The following is a 20,958-nucleotide window of genomic DNA, read 5'->3' as shown; positions in this document are numbered from 1 at the left end:
TGGATGGACTTTGTCATATTTTGCATTTTATGACACACCAAATGTTTTCAGTTGTTGAAAGAACTCTGGCCCAAAAGAGAAAGTGGTGTCTCTGGATCATGGCCACGTGATCATGGCTCATTTTTCTTTGCATGACAGATCTTAAACCTACATTATGGATGACACAGTGAAATGTGTTCACATGATTTCTTGAAGTGTTCTTTAGCTCATGTAGTGATTCCCATGACTGAATCATAATCCGTTTATAATACAGTGCTGCCTGAAGGCTTAAAGATCACTGGCATACAGTATTGATTGTAGCTGTGGCCCTTGCATTTACAGCTATTTATTCTTTAAATTTTTTGCTGATATTATACACCTTAGATTATGACATATCCAAAGTATTTATAATTAACCAACACTATTCTTGAAACTGCTCCACAATTCATTAAAACATTTTTTTATTACTGAACATTTTGTTGTTAGGAGACTCTGCCTCTCTAATGTGCTCTTTTTTGTTTCCAGTTCTGTCAGCAATTAACTTGTTTGAAAATGTTCACAAAGTTATGTATTTTTAGTATCTCTTAATTTTCTATGGAGCCCAACAAGTCCAAGCGGGTAAAAAATTTATACATTTGAGGAAAGGTGAGTAGCCATGATCTTTGATGATGACACACAGCTGGACAAGATGTTTGCATACCTCAGACTTTCTTGCTAGCTACAGTCACCTGTCTCCTGAAGTCTGCACCATGATCTCAAGGGACAGGATCAAGTTTGTTCTGTGGAGCTTTTAAAGGTACGTCAACAAATAAATGGAGAAATTATACATTTGACCCAAATTGTAACTTAATGCAAATCAAATGTATATATGAACTTCAGCAGCATGGACAAATAAGGACAATGAAATTTTCCTGGTGATGGATTAAATCACCCAGAAAAAAAACATGGACCAAATAGGAAGACTTTGTCTATATGACAACTACAGGTAATTCCTTTTATAAAAATTAAAGGACTGCAACACTTAGTATAGGTGAAACAACTGAGAGCATCCAATTTAGAGATACACATGCATACAAAAGAAACTTCTATTGAACTGTGGTGAAAAAGGTCTGGTCTGAACATAGATGGGAGGTCAGGAAATGAGCAGCAGAGGAAGAGCAGGGTCTGAAATGTCATCAGGAGACACAGCATTGATTTTCACAGCTATGCTGATGATACACAGCTTTACATCGTCGTGTCTCCTGATGACCTGGAGCCAGTTAACACTCTTTTAAACTGTATTTTAAATATTAAGTCATGAATAGCAGAGAACTTATTACAGCTCAGTCACGACAAAACTGAAGTTTTAATTATCGGTTCTGAAGACGAGAAAGGTAATTTTACCAAAATGACATAATTTTAATTCTTCTCAGTGTGTGAGAAATCTGGGTGTTCTTTTTGACTGAGCTGGATTTTTTTCCACACATCAGATATGTCACAGACAGGATTTTCACATCTTAAAAACATTACTAGAGTCTGCCCATTTCTCTCTCTTGACAGCACAGAGGTGCTGATGCATGCTTTCATATCTAGTAGAATAGATTACTGAAATGCCCTGCTCTCTGGTCTTCCAAAAAAACGTGTTTCAAACCTACAATTACTTCAGAACTTTGCAGCACTGGTCTGATGAGGACCAGAGGGCAGGAACATTTCGATAACACCAGTTTCAAAATCACTACATTGGCTCCCAGTGTGTTTCAGGATTGATTTCAAAGTTCTTTTACTCATTTATAAATGTCTTAATAATCTTAGGCTTCCTTATTTATCTGACTTGCTTTTAAATTATGAGCCCTTGCGGATCCTGAGGTCATCTGATACCGGCCTCATAGTTGTTCCAAGAGTAAGGACCAAAACATACGCGAGGCCTCTTTCCATTACTACCGTCCTTACCTGTGGAACAGCTTGCCAGAGAACCTTAGGGCTGCAAAGACTGTTAATGTTTTTAAAAAGAGGTCCTACCTTTTTAGCTTCTAACAGATTTCTATTTGATCTTTATCTAATTCATGTTCATTTTTATGTTATTTTTTTCCATTTTATTACTTTTTTTTTTTGCACATTATGATGTCATTTTTTTCCTTTGTGTTTGGTTAAATTACTGCTCTTATTTGTTCTTAATGTTCTTATAGGGCTATTTGATATTTGTTTCAACTTTTTGAACTCCCGTGTTTTTCTCATGGAGATCCTTTGTGCCGAGAGCTTTGCCTGCTTAGTCTGGGGTTTGTTGCCATGGTGATCGCCCTTGTCCAGGTGGCTGGAGGTCCTGCACTACAGCCCTACGGCTGTGGCGTGGACTCTGGCCTACCCTGATCTGTGTGGTTGTCGTGATGGCCTCTGTGGACATGGGTGGGTTGGCTCCTGGTGTGATTGTAAATAATCAAGACATTTTTTCTTCACAGCGGCGTCAAGCCAGATATTTATTAATATGCATAAATTGTTTTTACCATGTAGAGCACTTTGTTGCCTTTGGCAGAAAAGGTGCTTTATAAAAAATTGATTTGATTTGAAATAATGGCACACATTAATGGAACTATAAGTCAGATGACAGAAATGACCTTTTAAATAGGCTAAATAATTAATAACAACAATAAGCTTCCTGGTTTAAAAATGCCTTATATATTTGCAGTTAAATAAGATTAAATAAGATTTGTTTCTGCCTTTGTATTAATAAAACATAGATTTAATTTATATACACACACACACACACACACACACACACACACACACACACACACACACACATATATATATATATATATATATATATATATATGCGCTATGTGGCTACATAAAACTGAGGATATATATATATTAAATATATATATGTGTGTGTGTGTTTTTATTTACATTTTACATTTTTGAATTGAGGTGGTAAAGAATAACCCATTAAACAACTTCATAATTAAAATGTACAGTATGTAACTGGTGGTTAGAAAGTCAGCAAAATTTGAAAGTGTTTTATCCACCTCATTGGAGTGCATGTTAATCAATAACAGGTCAAGCAAAAAGAGGAGAGGATGAGTATTGTCAAAGCTGCAGTCAATGATCAATGAGCTGTCAAATCATACAGCTGTGTAACTCTTTAGGCACCAGTGCACACTGGCTACAACTACATCACATTTTCCAGGAACAGTCCATGGGTATGTTGAACTGATGCATGCATGTCTCTTTTGTCTGTTCCCACCATATCTTTATGTTCAAGGTCAACTATGACCTATGACACTGACATATGACATTTCTGCCAGCATGATGACATAGTAAACAGCAGGATTTATATTTATACTGCCCATAAAAGAATTTAGCCAAGAGCCTGTTTGTTTTTCCCACAAAGCCTAAATTGACCGAACAAAGAAAAGATGTGCTACGATGATTTTTATTTATTTATTTTTGGTTATTATTTTTGGCTGTGTTTTTCCCTGTCCCCCTGTTTGCTCCCACTAATGGAGTGTCACAGCTGGGGGGCTCAAACAGGCTGTCAACACACACACACAAAGCAAATCAAGAGAAGATAATGTACTACCCAAGGCTAATAAGTGTTATTCCATTTTTATTTCATTTTATAGATATATAAAATATCCTCAAGAATTTAAAGTTGATTGTTTTTTTTTAACAGGTTTAATTTAGTTATTTTGCTCTTATAGTGCATTAAAAGTCTCCTAATATGACAACAATATAGATCATGTTCATTTCTGGGGCAAAACATCACCCAACAAATGGTGTTAATACACACATTAGGTGTAATAACCTTAGGCCACACCTTCCAGACCTAAATGTAACTCTGTTACAGTCACAACCCTTTATTTTGAAATGAAATGTTCCCATTTTTAGCATCATCCTTGTTTGCTCCACTAAACTAGAGCAACAATATTTGACATTGTATTGACCCATTGATTGGAAGATCTACACTTCCCTAGGCACTGCTTGGCCTGACTTTTAACCCTAAAATAAAAAAAATGTAATTTAGTCCCTTAAGAAAGTAGGCAGCATCAGCTTGTTGTGCCAGAGGATATCTTATAAATACATGAGCAATGGGGAAAAGGGTAAAAAAGTCTTCAAAGGGCCTGTGAGAATCTTAAACAAACCATGGTTCAAGAAACCCTGTGTTAAGACCTGTTAGACTAAGAATAAATATGACATTATAGACATAACTGTTTTAGTAGCAGTAGGGACTTCTTTGGGAATGAGAGAAGGATAAACCAGCTTTACCAAAACCATTAAAACCACTGTGTCTGACTGTGTGTAGAGCTCAAATACAATCATATTCCCTTAATTCAAAATCTCATTTAATTCTATTCTGCAGACAACTGCTAACCATTACAACCTCAGGCTGACTGAGTCTCAAGAACAAACTTTTTCACTGTACGTTTCTTGAAGGATGCACTTGTCCTTTTCACACTTTGGAGGAAGAAACAGAGGTGACAGACCATTTTGACAGTAACTAGATGGTTGATTGTTGTAGTGGGGTCACCTGAGGCAAAATATAAAGCAGACAAACACCTTTCTTATTTACTTATTAAGTAGAAATTGAGCTTAGCTTTGATTAGCATGTAATGTAGTTTTGGCTATTTCATTGTTTAAATGGTGATTCTTTCTCACATGTTCTTACAACAACAACATCTCTGGGATCCATAAAAAACCTTTTAATTTACTAAATTACCTTACAATGACCAATTTACACCTCTTTGAGGGTGCCAAGAACAACTGAAAAGTGAAACAAGCTTTAATAAGGTCATGTTTGTTTAGTTGAGCTGCTTTCCTGGAATTCCTTTATACAGAGGGTTTATCAAATTCAAATGACTTCCTGTATATGATTCTTTTCAGACACATTTCATGTTTTTACAAGATATACAAAAATGAATGAAAGCTTTCTTTGTCTGATCCACATGCTGAAAACAGTTAAGCCTTGTACCCATTTGCTAAACACCCTCCCAGTGAATCAGCTGGTCATCATAACTGTATTCTTTGACTCAACAACAACAACCAACAGGAATGCAAAAGAAAAAAAAATCAAATAACATCCTATTTCCTGTGATGTTAGGATTTACTTTTTTGAAGCTTACTAGTTGGAATTAATTTATACTCATGTCTGTTACTCCTGGAAGTGCAGTGACCCAGAAGTGTAAGGCCTATCCTTCTCTTGTGGATATCGACACTGAATCTTCCCTGGAAAGATTCAGTGTAGAAAAAGGAAAGAGGAGGTAAGAAAGCAGCTTGTTCAGTTGTGCATGAGATGATAAACATTGGGAGGCTTTTATCTGAGTGCTTTTCTCAGAAATCTCCTCACACAAGGATGAGCAGTGAACAAGTATGATACTTTGTAAAAGGCTTGGAGCCTTTCTAAACCACAAGACTTCTCCCTGCAATTCTCAAAGCACCCAGTGGGAGGCTGTGCTAACCGGGCTGTGTCCCTTTCGCACCTCTCCCATATACACATCGCAACTGGTGCCCGAATGAAGTTGTACCACTGGCAATGGGAATGAGATGAAAAGAAATCAATGTGTACAATAAAAACTAGTATGGAGATCACACAGTGTGATTGGACTTTTTAGCTGTAGTGGTGATTTGTGTGATGGGTGTTACAAAACATTTCCAATACAGAAAAAAATGTATTAGTTAAATTTTAACCATTGTTACCTGCTTCTCCACACTAATATTTTACAAATGACTACACTAATTCACACACACCGCGCACTGGCTTGATCGATGCACTGTGCCGTAGGAGAGATGTGCGTGACAGGCAGCCATCAGGGGGATGGGTTATTCTGCTGCTGCTTGCTTTCAGTCTGTGTATTCACGTCCTCTGTCAAGCACTGAGAGCAGCATCAGCTTACAAAAGCTAAACTTTGTGAAGCTGGTTTTAAACCTTATTGAGCAAAGAAGCAGTCATCAAGCTACCCGTTTAACCTGTTGGATCTTTTTGTCTTCTTGTTCATGCTGTTACAGCTTCAGTGTCTCTGATCCTCTTCAGAAAATCAGCAACAAGGAGTTTATCAAGACAAGGAAAACTGGGATTCACTTTCTGGATAAGGTAAAGTAAAACTATATTTACTGCTATTGTAAGTGAGTGTGCAAATCATAGTGTGTTTTAGTGTAATTGCAACCAGAATCAATTGTAATAAACTTTTTAAGAAAACACTGAGTAAAGGGAGAGTCTATTAAAAAAGTAAATCAGTAAATTTTAGATCATATTTTCAGTACTTAAAGAAATCCTTACCATGATTTTACGAATACACATCACTACAAATAAATATCAGTGGACCATTAGTATACATACTGGAGGTAATGTTGGGGGTGTGGGTGCTTGATCCCTCAGTGTTTCTACCATTTCTATCATCAATACCACATCTTATTTTCAAACTTGCATGTAATGATTATCAATTTTAGTAGATAAGATGAATTTATTACAAAGCTTTTTTAATCTAATGAACGCGTTTTATACTTTATACTCAAAAAATGTATATTATTGTAATATACTAAATGTATACATTTGAATAATAAATGTAGTAATAAATTGACATTATTATAGATAACAATTGCATTGTTATAAAATATCATGTTATTTCTTCTTTTTATATTCATGATCATTCCTGGCATAAGGAAAGTATTTTTCATTTAATTGAGTTTGATTTAAAAAAAAAAAAAATTGTGATCCATGATCCTCAGTATGCTTTTATAATGTCTGAATGCATTTTTAAATCTTCTTAACACCAATAAATAAATGCAATTGGTGAAGACAGGGCATGTTTTGCTCTCATCAGTATATTTGCTTTCCATGAACATTTCCTTTCCTGGGAATGACCACGTCCAGTGTACCTGACTGACTTGAGAAATGTACATAAAAGGCAACAGAATGCATTTCAGTGTATTAACCAGATTTGATTTTTGAAGAAGTAGGAGGTGATTAAGAGCTGCACTGATACACAAGCCTTCACTGAGCACAGCAAGAAGTCACTGTGAGGATCTAACACTCTGCGAGTACATGTGCACTGCCCACACTGCTGTGATGCAGTCTTGGCTTCATATCTTATTATTTCACAGTATTAATACAATTTAAGCAAAATCAGTTTACAAGACTTGAATGAATTTGATACTAAGAAATTAAATTTATTATCAAATTCTGCTAAACATGAGCTGTAATATAATACAGTCTTTTTTCTATTTATTTATTTTTTATTAGGACATGTAGCTGCCTGGAAAATTAAATCCCATCACTCAAGTTTGATTGGCTCTGCGTGCCAACGGCAACAATATTCAGAACATGCTCTTGCTTTCACACCAATAAATGATGGATGTGGCACATGACATGTTTTTCCAGCTTTTCTGAAATGAATGTAGCCGACGGCACAATGCACCTAACTCCCCGTCTATAATTTTCAGGATGCATTTACATGGAATAAATATAGTTAAAACTGCACATCCCTTCTTAATTCCATCACATTAACAAAACATAGACATTCTCTTGTAATCACTGCTGCAGCTGAGCATTGGAACAGCCCATCCAGTCATTTTCATTATCAAGCATTCCTTAATTTACAACACAAGAATTAATAGGTGTGTTTAGTTAATTTAAAACAACTGTTACATCTAGTTTTAAATGCTTCCTTATCATAACTACTATTAAAAGAAGTAGTCAGATCTGTTGCTGGCTGTTCTTTGAATGACCTCATAAAATTCTTGAAGCACATCAGCTCAATAATATTGAGTGAGGATCTCCTCTCTAACCAGAACGGCGATGGCAGCTTCACTGCTCTTCACCCTTATTGTGATTAATACTTAGCCACCCGATTTTACAGTCTGCAAGCGTTAATAATTGATATTAAAATGCTCTGACTCTCATAATCTCTCTGATTATATAAGCTAAAACACTTATATTTAACCCCCCATCCCCCCAAACAACAACAACAAAAAACCTATAGAAGAACTTGTGTCTGTCATGTCAGTGCATCAGGTGAGCTGGAAAACCTTTATTTGAAGGGGGACATTAGTCCAAAAAGTGAACTGGAGTGAGATCTCTTTTAATTATTAAGCTATTGAGGAAAATGTAAGCCCATAATAAATCCTCATCACTTTGTAAAAGAACAACTGAAAAGCTTAGATGAGGTTACGAGTCTAAAAAATGCATACTATGTCTGCCAAGGAAAACTAATGAATTCTAAATGCAGATGGGTAAGTGGCTTCAAAACTTGAATGAAAAAGAGAAGAATTTATAATTTTTTTATTGTGTACCAGAGTTGTTTTTTTACATCTTGTCTAACTGGTTGATAACCTGTTAGATAAAGAATAATTCAGCCTGCAAGCATCTCTATAAAGCTGTACTTCGAAACTTCACATGCTAAACATGCTACCTGGAACTTGGTAACATGTTAACAGAATCACTGCTAACATATATCAATGTTTATTGCTTATAATATTTTCTATGTTAACCTAAAAAATGTAGGCTAAATAAGTAATAAAATCAGCAAATTTTAGATCATACTTCAGTACTTAAACAGATCCTATCTTGATTTTACAAATATGCATATACCTCAACAGTATAAAGTAGAGGTTAGATAAATAAAAATATGCTAAAATATAAGTTTTTGTTGATTTTTCATCACCCTCTTAAACAATGACCTAAAAAATATTTTTAAAGCTTTTTTAAAAACACAAAAAATTTAACCAAATATTTCATATTATATCATTCATATTATATAATATATCATATTAAGACATCAGGTTTTTTTGTGTTTTTTAAAAAAAAATAAAATGACAAAGGCCATTATTTTAAGAGGCTGATGACATGTCAATTAGAAACATTCTCCCAAAAACACTGAAAAGATAACATAAAGGAAATATCAGAAAACGACAGTCAGCAGGAAGCAAAGACATAAATTTTAGGAGCACTTTTTAAATTGACATTCATTGCAACATATTATTATTATGTTTTTAATCATTGGAGTCATAAATAGCTTAGTAATCAGTAGAAATAACAAGCTACTGTTTTAGAATAAGGTAAAAGTCACAAAGAGAACTGGGGCTTTCGTAGAAGACAACCATCCTGTTACAATATGCCTTTTATGAAAAAAAAAAAGATATCAAATTAATCTGTTTCTTCATTTAAAATTAAGCAACAATCTTTCTGTAAATAGTCTTTTTAACAAAATGTTAAGATGGGGAAGTTATGAATTCTCTGCATTACATGCCAAGTTGAGCCTTGTGGGTTGACTTATTTATGTAATGAGAGCTAAACAAAGTTCCAATTATCTTCCAGCACATCAAATGAGAAAAACTGTGGGGGTTTCCCCAGACTCCCCGAGGTAAAACACTAGAAATGCCTAGAATCCACATACTGAACTAACAGATTTCCCATGTGTATCAGCAAAAAGAATTCCCTCACATGACTGACAGCGAAGTGATTCAGCAAAATGAACTGTTTATAAGAAGGAAGGATACCTACAGTTAGCGCAGTAAAGATGCAACACTGCAGAAACATCCCCAGCCCACATTTCTTAGTGCAGACTTTGTTAGTTGATCATGACTAGTAGAACATCCACAAATCTAGGAGTGTTTAGAGGGTCAGGTGGGCAGAGCTTGTGTGAAAGTTCCTGCTCAACACAAACCCCCCCCACTAATTCAGTCATCTATGTGGTTGTAGTCACAGATATGGATGTGGAACCCGGATTCTATCGGCATGTGGACGTCCCGGACCATGTTCACTACATCGTTGCATTCTTCGTTTTGGTGATCGGAGCAGTTGGGGTTACAGGAAACGCCTTGGTCATGTATGCCTTTTCCTGGTAAGCAACTTTTCTTATGAGAATACTATCAAAGAATAGGTTTAAGGGTCACTCTTAAGAGCGGTATGATTAAACTAACTGTCAGCTGCTGTAAAAACTGTGCTTTTTGTGAACCAGATCATTTTTGTATTTCTTACTTTGTACTATTCTGGGTTTGATTAACATCTGACAAACTAGTTTGAAATAAAATTATACCAATTTATTCAAGTAAACAGTATTTTCATTGTTTTCTTTTCACAGAGAGAGTCATACCATGGCTTTTACAATCCGCTCAGAGATAAACAGGGATAGGAACACACTTTTCCTAAGGGAGAGTTTTCATATTAACTCGTCATGTGGATTTTAACACAATGCGCACAGGTTATAGGCTGCTTAGAGGCAGTTTATGTCTACTGATTGTCTAAAAAATACACACATTTAACTATTATGACTTTTTTTAAATAGAAAAAGTTTATTTACATCAGTGCTGATGGACATGACACTCCTGGTACCTTCCATGTGGGAAGTCATATTTTTAAATTAGGTTAATGGCAAAACTCAGTTGTTTTCTAAGTCAAAAATTCATAGCAGCTTTCTGAATAAGGAAAACAGCACACACATCTTCTCTAATATTTATTTTTATTTATTTATCAGAGAGGGGCAGGTGTGAACTAAACCATTTTAAAGAGGTGAGAGGGGCTTTAGAGACCATCCATGTTTACTGTAAATGGAGAATTCAAAGCAAACTGGAGCTTGTATTTCCATGAAACGTAATTATTGGAATTTACATACTTGTCTAAGAAAACTGTCTTCTGTCCTTGTTACTCTTACATAACTTTATCCCTCACTGCTGGATGGTTAACTTCTGTATTAACTCCTGAGATTATATCGAGACACAGAGGTCTGGCAATGCCTGTGTTGTCTAGTGATTTCCCTGTCCTCTGTACACTGGAATGGTAACTTTTAGACCACAAAGAATTCTACTACATACAGCGGGAAAGGCTTTAATCTGCTTGTTTTAAAAAGTATAACAATCTTCAAAAAGTCTGTGTTTTACTGTAAAAATTGTAACAGTTAAAGGCTTTTTGTGAAAGTTTTCATTCATATTTTCAGCTGTAGGGGAACTATGCTTTTAAATAATGCTACTGATTGATTTCTCCACAGTCTGTTTGGTTCTGTGTTGTTTGGATCAATTTTATTGTGCATTGAACCTATATGTACAGAGCTTCTGTGTTACTGTTCACTGGATTTCTGTCCGAAAAACAAACAAAAAAGCCTCAGTAGCAAATGAAAGTAGAACCAAAAGTAAAATAAACTCACCCTTGTTAGAATGTTTCAAAACAGAATTTTATTTACATATTTCCACATTATGTCCTTATGTTTTGCATTAAATAAAGAATAAGCAATACCAATGTAGATCAGTAAAATCCCAATGACGCTTATCACTATATGTTTAGGAATTGTAGATTATTTCACAGTGTAACACTGTAAAAAACATTTGAGGACATAATATTAAAAGATTTAGAGAAAGAGTGCAGAAAGTCTGAACACAACATACAAACTACAGCCGACACTGAATACTCTTGATCTTTGGGCCCTCAACATTGAATGAAAACAGACCGGATTTTGTGGTAGAAATCACTACATGGACTCAGGGAATTTTTTAAAAACCACTGTTAGTAGGCACAGTTTGTCTTTACATCCATAAATGTTAGCTCACACAGAGAGAGAAAGAGATAGATAGATAGATAGAGAGAGAGAGAGAGAGAGAGAGAGAGAGAGAGAGAGAGCGCTCCATGACCACTGCCATCTTCTCTGGACTACTGGTTATTTAACAAAGTGTAAAAACTGTCCTGTGGTCTGACAAATCAAAATGTATTTTTTGGAAATCCTGAAAGCCATGATATCAGAATAAAAGAGAAAAAATTGCTGAAAAGCCTATTTTATTGACGATGTGGCATGAATGCAAATTAAATGAGGATCTTGTAAATGTATGAGGTCGTCATGAAGGATGAACAGTAGTATACAGGTGGTGAGCAGCAGGTGCTGCCACTCACCCAACAGCTTTTTGAGGAAAGCCTTCCTTTTTCAGCAAGACAATGCCAAAAAATAGTCTGCAAGTATTAAAACACCGGATGCTAAACAGGCAGAGCGGTAGTGCAGACCTGTCACCTATAAATATAACTTGGTGCATCATAAAAAACACAAAAAAGGAGCTTTCACACTTAACAAGCTGAAATGACATCTACCACAAATAAGACAGTATCTGCCTAGATTTCAGTTCCAGAGGCTTACCTAGTTTTATCAAAGGAACATGTGCTGCAACACAGCAGTCAACATGCCCTTGTCTAAACATTTCTTTTTTTATGTTAATTCAACTTTTTAAACTAAACACAGAATTTTAAAGATTTACATATAAGTGTATAATGTTTTCCAGAAAACATTATAATAATATAATATAATATAATATAATATAATATAATATAATATAATATAATATAATATAATATAATATAATATAATATAATATACTAATAAACAATGGCTACTCCTAGATTTTATAAAATAGAAAGAAACCAAATCCTGAGCCTGACAAGTTTGATGCATTAGGTCAGGTATCCTGTGAAGCACAACTATCACAAGTAACACATCACTTAATCGCTACTCAGAACACACTTTGTTTAGAAAACACAAAAACACTCTAACTTATCTGCCTGCACAGTCTTCAACTGACAAAGGAGAACAATCCCCAGAAGGTGCCAATGATAACAGGGCTGATCTAGCTATTTAAGTAAATTTTCAGTTATAGCACAACACAAACACAAATCTAAAGTGAAGATGTGCACAGCAAGGAAACACATTGCACCACTGTTAGACCTACTGCAAATAGTCATCCTTCACCTGTGTCTCTATAATCCCTATACCTTTTATGTCACAGCAGATGAGCATTATGTAATAAATTTGAACACAAAATGCTCACTGACATAAATAATACGCATGCCTTACAGATAAAGACATTAACCACTGTTAAGTTACTACTCTTCTGGAGACTGGGCTTAGAAAAGTTAAAACTCTACTTAGGTTTTGTCAATTTATTCAACCACCGTAACATCTGGGATCTTATTTCAGTGCACCAAAAGTTTCATGTATCAGTTTTAAAAGGTCAGGAAATGTGAAACTTCACATGCTAACAGGGTAAACACCATTTCTGTGAATCACAAAATTACCATCTGTGTCTGTTAAAGCTTAACATCAGCTGTGGTCCCCACATAGACCAATAGTTTCATTCCTTTATTATGTAGATGTCACTGATTAAAAAGTTGTCATGGAATCCCAACATGTAAATAATAGTGTCATCTTGTAAAAGTATTTAATAATATACTGTACATATCCACCCATTTGTTTAAAATGTGCTTGAATCCAAACTTCTAACTTTTGCTGACAAAAAAATTGTTTTCTTGTGAAGTAACTGACCATGCAGAATACCCTTGTTTCATTTAACAAATCAATTTTATGAGTATCTGTTTTGACTGCATGTTGTGATCAGATTATTTTCTAGGAAACAGAAGTACACCGCATGGACAAAACTGACTTAAGGGAAATTTGAGGACAGATACAAGGAATTGCTATTAAGAATCAAGCTGGGGGGGAAACTGTAATTCAGCACAAATAAAATTTTACAGTACAATTTTACAACTATCACACATGTTAACTTTTAACACACTCATAAAAATCCAGCTCTAAGTGATCATTATTCCCTAGAACTGAAAATGGAGCAGACTGCAATAAGCAGTGGCCGTAACACCATCGATATTTACTTTTTCATTTGTAGACTTAAATGTTTAACATGCCAAAACAAGACAACACTAATTTAGTAAGTCAGCTCACACTGAATTTGCTAGCACTCCAAGTTACCAGTACATGACAGTGCTACTGTATTTATTTTGTGGGTCTTCTGAAGAGTTGCAATTTCTTATGATATGATCTTGATCTACAGGCATTAGTAATGGCTGTAAAAGGACTATACTTTGAGAGTTAATCGATGGATATTGCATTACTAGTTTTGTGAATCCCTGTCTGTCAAATGCCTAAACAGTACTATAAGGCTTACATATTTTACTCATATAGGGATTTTACAGAATGTGGGTTTTACTCTGTACTACAACTTCACTGTAACAGTAATTTGTTTATGATAGTGTCAGTAATGTTTTTATGGAATATAAACTCATCTGACTTGACATTTTTCATTCCTACTGTGTTTTAGCAACAAGAAGCTTCGCACACCTCCTAATTTTTTTATCATGAATCTGGCAATCAGTGACTTCCTTATGGCAATCACACAGTCGCCCATCTTCTTCATTAACTCCCTTTATAAGGGGTGGATTTTTGGGGAAACAGGTAATTTATTTTTCTGCAGTCACATATATTTTATGCATTCTAAGAAAAGATATATCCTTCTAATATTTATGTCGTTTCTTTGGTGTTTATGGGGTAGACTTTTCTCATACCAGTGTAATTACATGACAACATGTTGTGTCTGAGATATCTGCAAACTTAGGCTAATTTAAAATCGGTTTAAAATCTGTATTTCTTATTTACCCCGCCCACAGGCTGTAAAATGTACGCCTTCTGTGGAGCTTTATTTGGGATCACTTCAATGATAAACCTTCTGGCCATCTCCCTGGACCGCTACATAGTCATCACCAAGCCTCTTCAGTCCATAGCGTGGACCTCTGCAAGACGCACTTGCCTTAGCATTGCCCTGGTCTGGCTGTATTCATTTGCTTGGAGTCTTGCACCACTTCTGGGTTGGAGTAAGTGGTTTAATCTCCAATCTGATTGTTTCTTAACATTTCTTTTTTTTCACCTCAAAATCCTGTCAAAATACTTTCCTCATGTTGGACTTTTTTTTTCCATAGGCTCATATATACCAGAGGGCCTGATGACCTCATGTACGTGGGACTACGTGACATCCACGCCAGCCAATAAGAGTTATACCCTGATGTTGTGCTGCTTTGTGTTCTTCATCCCCCTGGGCATTATATCATACTGCTATTTGTGCATGTTCCTGGCCATTCGTCATACAAGCAGGTAAATACACAGGCTTAAGCAAATATGCAGTATGTTGTTATTTACAGAGGGTAAACTTGATCATACCACAATTTTAACATTGTATCATCAAACGTAGACTGTAGTTGCCACATACTTTAACATTATTACATCTCCAATACACAAAAATACGGATGTGTTAAACTGAAGCAATGCAATGTTTTGAATGCAAGTGCAAACTGTTAGCTGTGAAATGATTGATGGAAAGATTTCTCTCCTCCCCTTCCACTTCGTTCTTTTCAACTGATTGTTTTAATTTTCACATCCCTCTAGCCATCCACATTCTACTTTTGTAGCAGATAAATGTTCACAAATCCACCCATCAACTGATGATTGCAGCTTTTTTCACCTTTCTGTCCTCCAGACTGAAAATGGAAAGATGACTTGATGCATTTTTTAAAATAGGGTCTACCCGATTTAGCCGAATAATATCATTTTCTTATAACTTTAAAGTAAACCTCATACAATACATCGACTTTCAGCTTTGCAAAGTGACTGAAAGGAAACTTGTGGTGTTAAAAAAATCTATGCTATATTTCCAACATATATATTTTTTTATTATTAGGGGGCAAAAATAATCTAAATATGTCCAACACAGGGTAAGAACAGCAAAAACCAGCACCTATAACATGGCTGCAACGTAATCCTGCAGGCAGCTGTCAGCATAAAAATAAGTGCTCATTTTCCACCATCAGGCTTAGAATATGATGCAATTTAATTTGGAAATCACTGGCCTGAGATGCCAACTTTGCTAACCAAATTATTTCCATCAAAGACAAGCTGACTTAAACACCAGCTGCTTCATCATGTCATATTCACATTTGCATGCTGTTTGTTCACAAGTTTTGATTTTATTTCACTGCAGACATAATGGATCAAATATATTTCCTGTTTATTCTATACATCAATTCTTCATTTTAAACACATTTTAAAAAAAGTAGGATCATGTCAATTTTTTTATATATCTTTAAAGGACATAGATGGGAAAAGTATCAACAATTTCTTTACAAATGGGTGAGAACATGATTGAAATATCTAAAAAAAGGTTTCTAAAAGCAATATTGGAAGGGATTTGCATATTTGTACCTCTGTAATGCATAATATATTTAAACATTTCATGGAATATGAAGGAAATTTTTGTGCTAAATGGTAAAAGCCAAAGCTAGACATCTGTGTTCAAACAGTTACAATTACAAATGTCAAATTAAAAATTCAATGTGTAAAAAGAAGCTTTATGCTAAACTTGTGCAGATGTAGTGTTGACTTCTCTGGGCCTGGAATCATGTAGGATGGATAATCACACAGTGGAAAAGTACTGTGGTCAGAGAAATTATTACTGAATATCTTCTTTGGAAGAAATTGACATGTTTAAGCCCAAATTTGAAAATGACCACTTTTTATCCTTTAAGCTACTGCCATGACAGCTACTGCCCTATTCTTCTTTCTATCTAAACAGGGATGTGGAAAAGCTGGGGTCCCAGATGAGACAGTCAACCTTGATCCAACAGCAGTCCATCAAGACTGAATGGAAGCTGGCTAAGATTGCCTTTGTGGTCATCATAGTGTTTGTGCTTTCCTGGTCACCCTATGCATGTGTCACACTCATCGCCTGGGCTGGGTAAATATACAGCATGTTAAACTACTCTTTTTATGATCAACTAATCTTTTTAATAGTCTGACATCATTAAGTCTGTGAAAATAGAAGAGCAGACTCTGGACAGCATTATGCAATTTACTTCAGTCATTAATCATAAACCATATTTCACCTTTTATGGAATATTATTACCACTAACATGATGAAGTGCAATGCTGCATCATATACATAGCACTGTCAGTGAGCATTTCTACTCTTTAAACCAGTCATCACTATGCTTTCAGATATGGAAGCATTCTCAATCCCTATTCTAAAGCTGTCCCTGCTGTTATAGCAAAGGCATCAGCAATCTACAACCCTTTTATCTACGCCATCGTTCACTCCAAATACAGGTGTGTGCAGCCATTAAATTAATTAATAACTCAAGTTTGAAAAGTACAATAAATATTTTGCTGAAAGATCATGATATATCAACAGGGATACCCTAGCAGAAAAAGTCCCCTGTCTTCAATTCCTGTCCAATACCTCCAGAAGGGACTGCATATCAGTGTCACACAGCAAAAGCTCTATCAGGGACTCAATGCTGAGCAGACAGTCATCAGTCTCCAAAACGCAGTTTCACAGAGTTTCCTCCATGTCAACATCAGACACAGTGAGTATGGACTCTGCAATTTGCTTTGACAAGTGGAAACAAACATGATCTTAACTGTGGTAACAGAAATCAGATACCAAAGTGCTACCAAAGTGTTTTACACAAACATTAAAAGCATTACAACAGGATGCAGATGAAGCATTAAAATAACATTAAAAACAAACTTCAAAAACTTAAAAAAACCTTGTAAAACTGCTGAGAGTTTCAGCAGACCTGCAGTTTTCTGGGAGTTTGTTCCACATATGAGGAGCATAAAAGCTGAACACTACCTCTTTATGTCCAGTTCTGACTCTGGGAACAGAAAGTAGAAAACATTTCTTTGACAAACAGGAAGATCTGAGGACTGGAGTCATATGATTCCCTTTCTTAGTCTTAGTGAGGACTCGATCATCAGCGTTCTGAACTAACTGCAGCTATTTTGGACTTTTTAGGGAGACCTGTGAGGACAGTGTTACAGTAGTCCAGTCTACTAAAGATAAATGCATGGACAAGTTTTTCTAAATCCTGCTGAGACATCAGGTCTTTAATCTTCGATATGTTCTTTAAGTGACAACAGACTGACTTCACAAACCTCTTTATGTGACTGCTGATATTCAGGTCTGAATCCATGACAACACCCAGATTTCTGGTTTGGTTGTTAGTTTTTAACTTAGATGTTTGATGCTGGGTTCTGACTTTTAATCTTTATTCCATGGCTCCAAAAACATAAATATTTCGGCTGTACCACTGAAACACCTACATTTTAACCTCACATGACATTAACCCTGTGACGTATCAACTAATCATTTAACACTTGAAATCTTACAATGATGTAGCCATAATTACAAGGCAAACAGATGGCTAAAAATGATGCGGTCTTTTAGGTAAATGCTTACCTTGATTTATGCATATTCATGTGCTTCTTCCTTGCAGCAGGTTTGGAGTGATGTGGAGCTTGATCCTATAGATCAGAGTCATTCTCTGAAGTCCAGTCATTCCAGAGCTCTAAGGGAAAAAGAGTACCAATCATTAACAGAACAGGCTATGGAAGAAAGAAGTCAAAGCCAGGAATAGGTAAGGTAGGTGCTTATCATTATTATTCACTGGGAAGTCAAACATCTTAAAGGTATAAAATGCTCCAGTCCTTTAAAAGAAATCTAGTTAATCTTTAATGTATTTTTATTGAAATCACATATTGTTTTAAACTGCCAGAGTAAGGTTCATTGAACAGATTTAACAACAATATATCATTTCAGTTTGTGAATGGAGTAATGCCCTCAGCCTGGGGGAGGAGAATCTCGAAAGCTGGAATAAAAAGAAACAGGATGTCGAGGAAGAGTTTGAATATGAAGAAACAGAGGCACAGCAAGTATCGAAAGAGAAAGATGAGAAAGAGTCACAGGTCCATATCATGCCAGACTATTCGGACAATATTGTATGTGTCTATTCCAATGCCGTGGTCTGACCCTGCTCAAAGGAAGGCCGACTGTAACACAGCGATTGTAAGGATAAACAAGGTACACAAAGCATACAGGGAGAGAACTGATGCTCTGATCACAGCCCCTGGACTGGTTTTCTCAACTACTCAAGTTGGCAAAGATTTCCCTTCGTGACACCAGGAAACTTAATGTTGAATATCTCTGTCTGAGTACAACATAAATAAAGAGTGTTGACATCTCTGCCCAGAATAATTGGATTTATCCCAACTTTTGTCTGGTACTGTAGTTACAGAAACATAGAAGAGGAAACAGCGCAGGTGTAACCGTCCCCCTCCCCCACCCAAAAACAAAACTGAAAACTTGAAAGTTATATTAACTTTGCTGTAAACAGACAAAGATCCCATCTGTTTGTAGAGTTATATATTTTGTGAGGAGCTAACTTATTTTGTTTATTTTATAAATAATTGTAGTTATTAGGCCTGCGCCAGTGAATGAGCAACATTAAACACGGTTACTACTGTATTTCACACAAATGTTCATTTTTATAATGCACATATACCATGTTTCTGAGGGTTTTAAGTGACTGTAATAGTGTTTGTCAAGTCTTGTAACCGGCTGACATTATGCACCACAACATGGCGCCAGTTACTACAGCATTTCTTTTTTTTCTTTACAGAATGCTAACAATCAAAATAGACAACATTTGATCCAACTCAGACTTTTCATTCCAGTATTTTTGTACAACTAAAGACATTCTTTGACTGCAGCCAATATGGGAAGAATGTTTTAAATTTATATTTATAGAATAATGCTTGTGGAAGGGTTTGAGAGGGTTTTTAAAAACCAAACTATTTTAAAGAGACTCCACCCTGTTACGATATGCACTGATATCACAGCTACTGATTCCAATTTTCAGCATTCTCAGGAAAAGAGCTGCCACTGACATTCTGCATATTTTCCTGGATATGCACATATTATCCGTATTCATGTGTGTGTGTTTGCTGTGAGAATAAAGTTTTCATATGGTTCAAAGTTTTCAAACTTTTTTATCGTTCTACATTTGCATTTCCTTTATCTATCTATCTATCTATCTATCTATCTATCTATCTATCTATCTATCTATCTATCTATCTATCTATCTATCTATCTATCTATCTATCTATCTATCTATCTATCTATATGTATATATATATGTATATATATATATATATATATATATATAAAATATAAATACATAAATTAAAACTTCTATAAAATGTTTAAGGACTTTGGGTGTTTTGAAAGTGCTATATAAATATAATCCATTATTATTATTATTACAATGCAAATAACAGAATTTAAGGGTATCCTAATTAATTGCACCGTTTTGTAATAATAGTAATGGTGCATAGTTTTAAGAAAACATTAAAACATGTATTAAATGTTAAAAGGCAAAAAATAAAGAAAAGAAATAATAATAATAATAAAAAAAAGAAATCAAAAACTGAGATTTTAACAGTCAATTTAAGTTAGGGCCAAGAAAATGTTGAAAATTGAGCCATTGTGATGATTGTACGTCTTCTGGCATATAAACAATAGCATATGGTCATGCTATTTCAAAATTGATTCTTACCATAGGGAAATCTTTAATTCTTTAAAGATAAAACATAATGCAGAAAATGCATTAATAGTTAAAATATTATTATTTTGCTGAATAATTTGCCCACACACAGCTTTACATAGTGAACTCTTCTCCATCTTTACTTCTGAGATAACCTCTATTTATACTCAACTGACCTGCTGGTAATGATCCTAATTAGCTGTGAAATTATACCATATGTTTTTCTAAGCTCTGTAAAACTTTTCCAGTCCTTTGTTATGTCTTTTTCAACTTTTTGAAACACATTGCTGGTATCAGAAGAAAAGAAAATTGTTTACTTTTAACAAACAATATGCTGCTCTTCTACTATTGCTCCATTTAATTTTTTCAGGTTATAAATCTCTTTTTCTACTTGAGAGAAATGTGACTTTATCACTTTTGTAGTTATAAAATCAGAAGAATTTCTACTATAATATATTGTTGTTAATTTGCCAGTAGTGTTATGAAATGCAACAATAAATATAAACGGTTTATGGAGTCTATGGATGTTGTTTTATTAACTCATTACAGCAGCTGCATTATCAGCATGCTTCTCAGAGGTTCATTTGGAAAGGTCACAGTAGCAAATAGAGGCAAATTCTAGTATTTTTTTAAACCCTCATAATCTCCTGTGCTCTGTGTAGCTGGCAGTTTTTCTCCATATTAAAGTATTTCTTTTAAGATTTCTCTTGCAGAATTGCAGCTTACTGATCCAGTTATAAATGGTCTAAAGGTATGTCATGTACATGAATGACTTGCTCACTTGAGTGCTTCAGTGGCAGTGAACAGGGGTATTT

General features: G+C 35.1%; 1 protein-coding gene across 3 annotated transcripts; it reads left to right on the top strand.

Annotated features, from left to right (window-relative positions):
• The first annotated feature begins 9,493 nt into the window (after nt 1–9,493).
• Nucleotides 9,494–18,475, top strand: opn4xa (opsin 4xa). Of its 3 annotated transcripts, none has more exons than XM_041970197.1 (10): nt 9,494–9,574; nt 9,650–9,791; nt 14,035–14,168; nt 14,381–14,584; nt 14,690–14,861; nt 16,336–16,497; nt 16,758–16,865; nt 16,951–17,125; nt 18,041–18,183; nt 18,361–18,475. In XM_041970197.1, exons 1-9 carry the CDS (start codon nt 9,529–9,531, stop codon nt 18,176–18,178), a joined length of 1,281 nt encoding a protein of 426 aa, XP_041826131.1. In that variant the 5' UTR covers nt 9,494–9,528; the 3' UTR covers nt 18,179–18,183; nt 18,361–18,475. The 3 variants fall into 3 exon arrangements, with proteins under 3 accessions (XP_041826131.1, XP_041826130.1, XP_041826129.1); XM_041970196.1 differs by having other exon boundaries at nt 18,038–18,178; XM_041970195.1 differs by having other exon boundaries at nt 18,038–18,183.
• Nucleotides 18,476–20,958: the final 2,483 nt, after the last annotated feature.

The sequence above is a fragment of the Melanotaenia boesemani genome, chromosome 19 (genome assembly GCF_017639745.1).
Source record: "Melanotaenia boesemani isolate fMelBoe1 chromosome 19, fMelBoe1.pri, whole genome shotgun sequence".
Taxonomy (NCBI): Eukaryota; Metazoa; Chordata; class Actinopteri; order Atheriniformes; family Melanotaeniidae; genus Melanotaenia; species Melanotaenia boesemani.
Note: the sequence above shows the minus strand (reverse complement) of the source record. Positions and strands in the feature narration are given on the sequence as shown.

What these genes read in the sequence shown, in the direction of transcription:
- opn4xa (XM_041970196.1), top strand. Translation starts at nt 9,529, where the DNA reads ATGACTAGTAGAACATCCACAAATCTAGGAGTGTTTAGAGGGTCAG. An exon ending in GTGGATTTTTGGGGAAACAG is followed by an intron (nt 14,169 to 14,380) that starts GTAATTTATTTT and finishes CCCCGCCCACAG; the next exon opens with GCTGTAAAATGTACGCCTTC. An exon ending in ATCGTTCACTCCAAATACAG is followed by an intron (nt 16,866 to 16,950) that starts GTGTGTGCAGCC and finishes ATATATCAACAG; the next exon opens with GGATACCCTAGCAGAAAAAG.